Source organism: Nelusetta ayraudi, unplaced genomic scaffold (genome assembly GCF_046127955.1).
Source record: "Nelusetta ayraudi isolate G7.1 ecotype Tasmania unplaced genomic scaffold, CSIRO-AGI_Nayr_v1 ptg000140l, whole genome shotgun sequence".
Lineage (NCBI taxonomy): Eukaryota > Metazoa > Chordata > Actinopteri > Tetraodontiformes > Monacanthidae > Nelusetta > Nelusetta ayraudi.
The window spans coordinates 169722-180000 of record NW_027466190.1 but is presented as its reverse complement, the minus strand read 5'-3'; the positions used below and the strand labels follow the sequence as shown (position 1 = coordinate 180000).

Below are 10279 nucleotides of genomic sequence, written 5' to 3'. Positions count from 1 at the left end.
AGGGCCACGATCCAGAGAGCGTGTCCGAGGTCCTGGTCAACCAAGCCAAGTTCTGCTTTGAACAGAAAGACTTCCAGAAGGCCGAAGCCTTCCTGCTCCGCGCCCAGAGACCTGAACTGGCCGTGAAATATTACAAGGTGAGAGCCAAGCTGGCTCCAGGAAATAAAAGAAAGAAAAAAAAATACTGAAAAATGAACTTGAATCCTTTAAGAGGAGCCGGTCTGACCACTGACCACTTTCTGTTGTTGTTGTTGTTGTCTGTATTTCCCAGGATGCAGACATGTGGAGCGACGCCATCCGGATCTGTAAGGAGTATCTGCCCAACAAACTGTCTCTGCTGCAGGAGGAGTTCGAGAACGAGACGTCCAAGAAGGGGATTCGGTGAGTTTGTAGCAGCAGTGAGGACCAAAGAAAATGAAACTGGCTGGTCGAAGGAAGCCAAGATTGATCTGGAAAAACCTTTTAAAATGGGAGCTTCCTGGCCCACCAGTCAAATGTTTGCCAACCTCTGAGTTTAAACCCTTATTCAAGGGCTTTCTTGTTTCCGGGAATAATGAGAAATAAACAGTAGCTGCAACCACTCTGATCTCTGGGGGTTTAAATCTGACATTGTGCAGATCCTTCCTGCAGAAGGCATCCGAAATTTCCAAAGTTAAGTGCAACGTTGATGTGCTTTGCGTGTGTCCCAGGGGCGCGGAGGGTCTGCTGGAGCAGGCCAGGGAGTGGGAGCAGTCAGGGGAATACGCGCGGGCGGTGGAGTTCTACCTGAAGGTGAAGGACGACTCCAACGCCGCCCTGGTGGAGAAGTGCTGGATGAAGGTACGGCAAACTGTCAGAGTCGTGGATGAATAAGCTTTTCTCGGGCATAAATGTTACTGTAGTGGTATTGTATTGTAGTAGTGAGAGCTGAGACAGTGACACCTTGTGGCTGGGAGGTATAAATGATTTTCTCTGTCACCTGACCACGGCTCAATAAAACTCCAATTAGCAGAAATCACCCAATAGAGAATCGCACGTTGACTGATTTCAGATAATTGCCTCAGGGTCAAAGGTCACATCCTCGCCGTCATCAATAGATCTCGGTCCGGGGTCGGGCAGCAAACGAGCACAGCGGAGCCATCGATCGTAGCGCCGCCCCCTCGGACCAGCTCATTCCGAGTGCGAACGCTCGGCCGGTCCCACTGACACCCAGGATGGGGTCACGGGGGGTCACACTGATCAATGCCCAGTTTCGAACCCTCGTGGGACTTTAATGAAGCCGAGTGAGCGAGGAGGGAAGAGCGATGGGCGGCCGAGTGATGTCATCCCCCCGGTGGTGTTCCAGCAGGAGGCCACCGAGGTCAGCGGGATCAATACGCTGCTTCCTGCCGAAGGAAACCAGCCATGATGTTTTTCTCCAACTTTTTTTTGTTTTAGTTGAACCCTGTTGTTACTGAAACATGGACAAAGACACAGAATTTACACAGTATTTCTGTAAAGTTCACCTGCGAAAAGTTCACATTTTCGTGTTGCTTATTCACGTGGCTTCGCCTATCTATTGCTCGGTGTGTCAGGACCTTGAGAAGCTTCAATATCAGGCTTTTTTATTTTTTTTAGAAAGTCTCCAAATTTGAGTATTTTCTGTGTTCTGTCCCCAGGCTGCCGAGCTGTCCATCAAGTTCCTGAGCGGAGAGCGAGCGGTGGAGGTGGTGCAGGTGGTCGGGCCGCGGCTCACCCAGCGCAGGAAGTACAACGACGTGAGAGAGGAACACACTCGTAGACACACACACACACACACACACACACACACACACACACTTCCTTCAGTAGGTGTGTTGGTTGCTTCAGATTTATTGTGTCGCCGCCCAGGCCGCTGAGCTCTACCTCAACGTGGACCTGGTCAAGGAGGCCATCGACGTCTTCATGGAGGGCGACGAGTGGAACAAGGCCAAGAGGGTGGCCAAGGAGCAGGACCCCAGGTTCACACACACACACACACACACAATCACAATCACAGAGTCACGAGCCATTGTCATTGATTGTTTGTTAGTTTTACACGACATCGCTCTGATGCTCAGGTACGAGGACTACGTGGATCAGAAATACAAGGAGCACCTGAAGAACCAGGGCAAAGTGGACTCTGTACGTACCAACGTCGCTCTGCTCCCAGCCTGCAGGGGGCGCTTTGCTTTGCTTTGCTTTGCTTTGCTTTGGTTGTACATCCAGCGCAAAATGCAGCATAGTTTTGTGTTGAAATTTCGTTCTCGCGCAACTGCTTTATTTCCAGCAGGACAAAGAACATCCTCAACATTAGACTCTAGATGTTTAGCTGCTAAATATATCATTCTGTTTACACTCTGTTATTTCTGTATTTGCTCTGACAAATGAAGAAAATCCAGCTATTTTATGATCACTTACTATTATTAGAATTCTTTCAAGTTCAGGGGGCCGGATTAAAAAGCTAAACTGGCCGCTTATGGCCCCCAGGCCGTAGTTTGCCCCCTTTGTCATTGTTTCTGTGTGTGTGTGTGTGTGTGTGTGTGTGTGTGTGTGTGTGTGTGTGTGTGTGTGTGTGTGTGTGTGTGAGCAGCTGGTTGGTGTGGACGTCATGGCAGCCCTGGACATGTACGCAGACAGAGGGCAGTGGGACAAATGTATAGAAACGGCCTCCAAGCAGGTGAAGCGACTTCAATGACGTCGTCAGCAGCAGCAGCAGCAGCAGCTTGTTAAATGTAATACTGAGTGATTTTACCCCCTCTTCACATCCACCATCAGAACTTTAAGATCCTCCACAAGTACGTGGCTCTGTACGCCACCCACCTCATCAAGGAGGAGGAGCCTCTGAAGGCGCTGCAGCTCTACGTTCAGCACGGAGCGCCCCCTAATCCTCAGGTACGGAACACGCTGACACTTCGCCGCTGACAAACAATATAGAGACTCATCAGGTCATCTCATGTCATCTCATGTCATCTCATCTCATCTCACGTCATCTCATCTCATCTCGTGCCATGTCATCTCATCTCATGTCATGTCATGTCATCTCATCTCATGTCATGTCATGTCATCTCATCTCATCTCATCTCATCTCATCTCATGCCATGTCATCTCATCTCATCTCATGTCATCTCATCTCATCTCATGTCATCTCATCTCATCTCATGTCATCTCATGTCATCTCATGTCATGTCATGTCACCTCATGTCATGTCATGTCACCTCATGCCATCTCATCTCATCTCATCTCATCTCATCTCATCTCATCTCATCTCTCAAAAAGTCAGACAAATAAATTGGGATTCCTTTTTATTTTTTCACAGAACTTCAACATCTACAAGCGGCTGTTCCTGGACGTGATTGGCCTCCCTGACACTGACGGCGCCGACTCCTATCGCATGTGGGCGGATCTCCGCAGCTTCCTTCTGCAGCTGGTAAAAAAAGAACCACAGCTGGTCCTAGTGTTGAAGTACTAGAGACTGGTCTCGGTCTCCAGACCACTTTTTAAGGGTCTTGGTCTCGTCTCGGACTCGGAGGCCTTTTTACTGGATCCTGTCTCAGTCTCGGACTGGACGGACTGGGGATGTTTGATCAAGACCGGTCAAGACTCAGCCAACACTGTAATGACACGATAATAACTATAGGATCGTTTGTCTCCTCCTCCTCAGTGTGAGAACATGTCGCGCTCGGCCGAGGCCAACTCCCCGGCTCACCAGGACTTTGAGGAGATGCTGCTCATCGCTCACTACTACGCCACGCGCTCCGCCGCCAGGGGCGTGGAGCAGCTGGTAGGACCGGGCGACCTTGAGAGGCGGAGTCAGAGTCACACCACCTCACCTCACCTCAGATTTCCTCACCTCTTCTCTCTTCTCTCTCTCTCTCTCCCTCCTGCGGTCGCCTCCTGCCGCTGACCTGCAGAGCGGCGTGACGGCCAGGCTGTCGGTGTCGCTGCTGCGTCACACCGAGCTCATCCCCGCCGACAAGGCCTTCTACGAGGCCGGGCTGGCCTGCAGGGTGAGGCCACCACCACCAGCACCACCACAGGAAGATCTCCTCCTCTCTGGATCTCCAACACAGTTGATTTGTTTTTTCAACGTTGGTATTTTTTTGCCGTTGCAGGCGGTCGGCTTGGAGAACATGGCTTTCGTCTTCCTCAATCACTTCCTGGATCTGTGTGACGTGAGACAACTTGCCAAAATGTTCCTCCACTCCTCACCCTCCACACCCCCAGATGGCTGAACAGGTGATTGTGTCTGCAGGCGATCGACGAGGGAACCCTGGACGCTCTGGACTTCTCCGACTTCCTGGACACGGACATCCCCTTCGAGGTTCCTGTTCCCTCCAAACTCTGCGTCACGGTGAGACAGAGACTCCTTCAAGACATGTTCACAATCCCAGAGTGACTGAAAACTCCACCCGTCTGATTTAGAGACGCATTAAAAACAAACCAACCATGAGCTGGCCATTAGTCGATGGCCAACAATGTGTCTTATTTTAGACGCATAAGGCATTTTTTTTTTATTTATTTATTTTTTTTTTATAACATCTTCTGCATTTTTCCCCCTCTCCTTCTCTGCTGCGCCAGGAGGCCCAGCGGGAGCAGATCCGTGACTGGGTGCTGATGTTGTCCATGGACAACCGGCTGGAACAGGTGCTGCCGCGAGACGAGAGGAACTCGTACGAAGCCTCGCTGGTGGCCGCCGGCACGGGGCTCCGCTCGCTGCCCTGCGTCCTCACCGGTAACGCACACACTCACACACACACACACACACACACACACACACACACAGAGGGGAGGTGGGCTGGTTCCCCTCCTCACTGCTGCCGTTCTTGGTGCCTCCAGGTTACCCAGTGCTGAGGAACAAGGTGGAGTTCTCCGCGGCGGGAAGAGCTGCCAACAAGGAGGACTGGAACAAGTTCCTCATGGCAGCAAAGGTGAGAATCAGAATCACAACCAGAACCAGAATTACTGTCTTCATTCCCAGGGGGAAATGACTTTTCCATTGCGACTCCAACTGTGTACGAGTAGAAATAGAGAACAAAAGTATTGAAAGGTATAACGATGAGGTGAACGTGAGTAACGTGTAGAAAAGTTAATATCAGTTGTTGCACTATGTATGACTTTGTGCAAACCACAGCGGACCTGTAGTTTAATTAAATGTTTGTCTGTTTAATACTTTGAAAACCAGGTCCTGTTTGTGAGATTATAAGAATTATTTTCTCTCTAAAAAAATGTTCTTGATGTAGCCAAAGAGTGTTTATAAGCATTATGTGGTTGTCTGTCTGTCTGTCTGTCTGTCTGTCTGTCTCCCTCCCCTACTGCAGACCACTCACAGCTCAGAGTGTCAGGACGTCCTCAGCTTCATCTACCAGTGGTGTGGCAACCCACCGGCCTCGGGCTTCTCCTTCCACTGATCGACGCTCCTCCTCTCTCTTTGCAGCCACATATTAATTTGTTTTTACTCAGCCTCTCTTCCCCCCCCCCCCCACCCCCCCCCCCGGTCGTCACTTCTTTGTCCACAATTGTTGACGTCGCCGTGTGAATACTCGTGAAAATTCGTTTTTTCCATCACGCTGACTGACAAGCAGTACATGTTTTCAGAATGAACCTGAACAATGCCTGTGTGTGTGTGTGTGTGTGTGTGTGTGTGTGTGTGTGTGTGTGTGTGTGTGTGTGTGTGTGTGTGTGTGTGTGTGTGTAACTGGCGCTGATGGACTCAGGCTGCTGTGATGTAGCTTGTAGCTTTTAGCTTGACTGACAAGTGCCAGGATGTGGCTGGCTAAGCCGACCAACAGTAAAATAATGGAGCAGCTCTAATGGCACTAATGTAAGTAAAATTGTGTCCTAGGATTTGGAAGGAAAAACAAATGTAAACATATATATATATATATATATATTCATATCTCTCAGGATGGCTTGCTCAAAAACCAAAGGTTGCCTCTCATATTTCTGAGACGCAGCAGATGAGACCAATGTTTTATCTGGTGTGTGTTGTTGTGTAGTGTGAGAGAAGTTACTTTCTCTGCTTGAAACGTTATGGTTTGATATATATGAAGTGTCATTTGATAAATATTTTTGAAAATAAAACATCATATTGCACTTTTCACTTTTGTGGTTAATGTTTGATGTTCCCACAGTGATTTCTGCGTCACCCAGTAAAACAGACACTTGGGGGGGCGGGGGGGGAGAGAGTTGAATATTTACAGCGAGTTGTAAAAAAGAGAAGAAACATCAGTTTATGTTCAGTTTTTTTTATTTGTTAATATAATTTCAGGACAAACGTGCAGAAAGTCAGTACGACAATAAACATTCACCTTTTTTCTTTATTCCTTTTTTTCCTCAGACATGAGAGTCAAGCCTGCTATATTTCCTCAGCAGACATCATAAACACACACACACTGCATATAAACACAGTGAATACAGCCACTATGTTTCCCAGCAGCAATCGATAAGTTTGTGTTTTTGAGAGAGTGCATTATGGGACATAAATCAGTGGAGTTCTTGTTCTGCTGCTGCTGGCTCCATGCAGCTCTGCTGACTGAGGAAAGAAAGAACACACACACACACACACACACACACACACACACACACTGCCCACATCCCCATCACAGACACACTGACAGACTGCATGAACAGATAAGATACTGGAAGACGTTTTATTGGAGACTGTTTGAAAACATCACATTAAGAGGCCTCTGGCTGCATTACTTTTATTTTACGCAGTAGAGTTTACAGTTTCACTCCCCAAATCATTTTTAAACCCACAACGAGAGGAGTCCATATTATTATAAGCTTTATTTTTTAAAATCCTTTAATGTCTGCTAACATTTGTTAAATCACTGCTCTCTCATCTTGTGAATTTAAACCAGTCGGAATCATTGAGGATCGCGACGGAAATGGAATTTGATGATTGAGGAGGACAGAGGGGAATGTGAGCTTTTTAATTGGAAGAAGAAAAAAGCAACAACACCTTTTTGCCTTTGTGTTGTTGAAAAGAGACGAGACAGGCAAGCTGTCGCACTGAAATATGATTTTGTTGGCTCCAAATGATACTGAACCTTTAATGGTGACAATATTTTGGGTGCAGATGTTCCAAATTCTGAAATCAGAGTCTAGTTACTGTGCTATTATAATGACGCTCATCTGTGTGCTTTAAATTCTTGTTTTGCCGTCTGACTTAGTTTGATGAGACCAGACGGTGAAATGTTCTGTCGTGTCGCCTCAAACCATCTAACACTCCCTGAAAACACCTTAATAATTATTAAAAGACTATTAAAATTGAAATCAGCGGAACCAACTGTAATTTATCGCAACAACTGCCCCCTCGAGGCAGTTATTAGTACTGCACCTAGCCTAATTTTCCTCAGTTGCCTTCGATGTTGCGTAAAATGAAGGCCGGTGGTTTTGCTGCAGGTCTCGCCGTCGACTACGGGCCGCTCTCTTGGCATTCACCGCGTGCCTTAATTGTATGGAGATTTAAATCAAGGTCCGCTGTGAACACGAGGAGAGGCCAGCCCAACATCCCCACGCCTTCCCACCCCCACCCCCCCATCAGCATGTATCATTTTTCCGGCAAAACTCACATTTTAAATGCTTCATTTTGCCTGGAGTTTAAAGTCGCTAAACTGAGCTGCTCCACCCGTTGGTCGCTCTTGGTATTGCGTCTCTAAATGAAATGAATTTAGGGCCTGTGTTCTGCTTGAACATTGTGTGTGACTGTGCAGTGTGCACGAAACTGGTGCAAGGCGTTTCTGATCCTGCCGGCTCTGATTGCTGAGGACAGAGAGATTAAACAGCCTGCAGTTATTTATAGGACGTCATGTGTTCACGGTGGAACTCAGCTCTCAGCTCGCGCCACATCCCCAAACATCAAGGCTGAGTCCCTCCGCTCAGGTCACCTCTGCAGCCACACTGGCCTCTGCCTGTGTGTGTGTGTGTGTGTGTGTGTGTGTGTGTGTGTGTGTGTGTGTGTGTGTGTCCACGGGGGCCATTGTTCAAGCTGTCAAAGATCTCCCGCTGACCTCGGCACAATGAACGACACGCTGCTTCTTTTTTTTTTTCCACCAAGGACAAAAAAATTGACGACAGCCCCACCGTCAATCTTTGGCTCAATATTGACCGTTCAGCGGACCTGAACGGACCCATAAAACAAAAACACTCCCAACGTGGGCTCTCGGCTGCGGAGGGACACACAGCGATGGCATTTGAAAGGGTTCAGCTGCGTCCGTCGTTCTGGTTCTTTTTATGCACTCGACGTCGGCAGCCTGAGTTGCCTTTGTGTCACTGACATGGCGCTTTAGTCGTTTTCTTACGCTGGTGTCAAAATCATTTTCCACCCCGGCCTGTCACGCTTGTTTTGGTAACCCGTAAATCTAAATCACCATCTAATTTCCAACGGATTAGTGTGAAATGACTTTTCTCTCCAGATCTTTGTTTGCTTGGGGAAAAGGTACGACGGAACGGCGACAACCTCTGCTTTCTCAACAAAAAAAAAAAAAAAAAAAAAAAAGGAAACACAAGTCACACCATGGTCACGTTGATTATTTTTTGCACACAGAATTTTCACACCATGACATGAAGAGAAAGAAAGCAGTAATGGCTGCCTGGAACAGGGAGCCTGAGAGGGGGAGGAGGAGGAAGAGGAGGAGGAGGAGGTGGGTGAGGAAGAGGCAGGATGGAAGCGGCTGGCAGTGATGCACTGAGAATGGGTGGAAGACACCGGTACAGTCCTTCAGGCAGCACTGCGGACCATTAAAGCATTAGCCTCCATTATGAAGCAGCAGCAGCAGCAGCAGCAGCAGCAGCCATAATGCACGTTCTTATACACCACTGCATTAACGGCACAGCTGCAGGGGAGGATGCTGCAGCAGCTGCTGCTGCTGCTGCAGATCTCAGATCTGACAGCTCTCCTTCAAACATGGGGGGGGGGGGGAGAAAAACTCCCTTCTCTCTCTTTCCATTTGTTGTTATTATGATTAATATTATTATAATTTACCCGCTGCTGCAGAGATGATGAGCGGCAACATGACTGCTGCTCAACGGCGCCCCGGCAGAGGAGGTGGAACCTCATCTGCAGCCTCATTAACCGCTGAAATGCTAATGACCCAGATAGCTCGCGAAAGGCTGAGGCGCGTTCGTGCGTGCGTGCGTGCGTGCGCTTGCTCGCGCGCGCGCGCGAACGCGCGGCGTCTCCGCTGCCTTTGTGGGGGTCGGGCGCGCGTGTGTATGAAGTTCGAGCCCCATGTTTGAATATCTCCGCAGCGTCACGCATGTTTCTCCTCGCGGCAGGATATCATTTTTAGTCAGATGCGAGATTTTCGACGTACGCGCTATCTGCGATGCACAGACGGCAGTACGGCAGAGGGCTGCGCAGTGTAAATAAGGCGCTCTGGGGTGTGTTTCCAGGGCGCAGCCGTCCTATCTCACAGTTCCGCACCGCTGCGGCTGTTTGCAGGGGGACGGATTTGGCGCACATTGAAAAAGCCGGAGAAGAGGAGGCTGCACGATCGAGCACGGCCTGGGGTTTTTAGAATTTCAGGGCCTTTCAGGGGTCGATTGCCTGTGTGCCTGTGTGCGTGCGTATCATCAAACAATACCTTCCGGCAGCAGCATCAGCAGCATCATCATCAGCAGCATCAGCAGGCTTGGTTTTCCCATCTCCTCTCCTTCCTTCCACCCCCCCCCCCTCCCACCCACCTCAAAAGCCCTCAGCAGCGACTCGACGCTTTTTTTGGGAACTCACACCGATGCGGGGTTTTCTGTTTTGTTCAGATTCTGTTCGACGGTCCCCCGGGGAGAATAGAGTGCGCCGCTCTGGTTCCGGTTCCGTGATGCTGTCCTCCGGGGAGGTCCGTGCGAGAGGATGCTGAGGATGCGGATGGATGCTGCGGAGGTCGGAGCGTCCTTCCTCTGCAGCGGAATTGAGGGGGAGGGAGATTTTTTTTTTTTTTTTTTTCAAAGAAAAGAAAAAAATATCCTACCCTATTAAATATCAAATAGTCCGAATCCAGAAGAATCTCGGAGCCGTGAAGCATCCTCCAAAACCTTTTTTTTTTAAAGAAAAAGAAAGAAAGGAAAAAAAGACGGAGCTATGTGCGTTGCTGGGTGCAGCCAGGAGGAGGACAGAGTGGCTGAATGGATGGAGGGAGAGAAGTTGGGCGCAGTCACTGGGAGGAAGAGGAACGAGAAGGGAGGGGTGGTCCTCTGAAGAGAGAGAGAGAGAGTCAGATGGTTCCTACATCCTCAGCATCATCGCCCCCCCCTCCCCCCCTCCCCCAAACCCCTCCTCCAGCTCCTCATCCACCTC

General features: G+C 49.1%; 1 protein-coding gene across 4 annotated transcripts in view; it reads left to right on the top strand.

Moving 5' to 3' along the window:
• Window positions 1-6077, top strand: part of ift172 (intraflagellar transport 172) — a 22266-nt gene extending 16189 nt beyond the window's left edge. Inside the window, exons 33-49 of one of the 4 annotated variants that reach the window (XM_076013060.1) lie at window positions 1-137; window positions 272-381; window positions 690-819; window positions 1638-1736; window positions 1849-1958; window positions 2058-2121; window positions 2570-2656; window positions 2755-2871; window positions 3296-3406; window positions 3641-3760; window positions 3891-3986; window positions 4092-4151; window positions 4232-4330; window positions 4558-4711; window positions 4816-4907; window positions 5298-5616; window positions 5694-6077. The exon at window positions 1-137 is cut by the window's left edge and continues 44 nt beyond it. In XM_076013060.1, the coding sequence (XP_075869175.1) occupies window positions 1-137; window positions 272-381; window positions 690-819; window positions 1638-1736; window positions 1849-1958; window positions 2058-2121; window positions 2570-2656; window positions 2755-2871; window positions 3296-3406; window positions 3641-3760; window positions 3891-3986; window positions 4092-4151; window positions 4232-4330; window positions 4558-4711; window positions 4816-4907; window positions 5298-5387 (1676 nt within the window). In that variant the 3' untranslated portion in view covers window positions 5388-5616; window positions 5694-6077. Of the gene's footprint in view, window positions 138-271; window positions 382-689; window positions 820-1637; window positions 1737-1848; window positions 1959-2057; window positions 2122-2569; window positions 2657-2754; window positions 2872-3295; window positions 3407-3640; window positions 3761-3890; window positions 3987-4091; window positions 4152-4231; window positions 4331-4557; window positions 4712-4815; window positions 4908-5297; window positions 5651-5693 lie in introns of all 4 variants that reach the window. The other 3 variants (XM_076013059.1, XM_076013057.1, XM_076013058.1) reach the window with 3 other exon arrangements.
• The last annotated feature ends 4202 nt before the right edge of the window (window positions 6078-10279 follow it).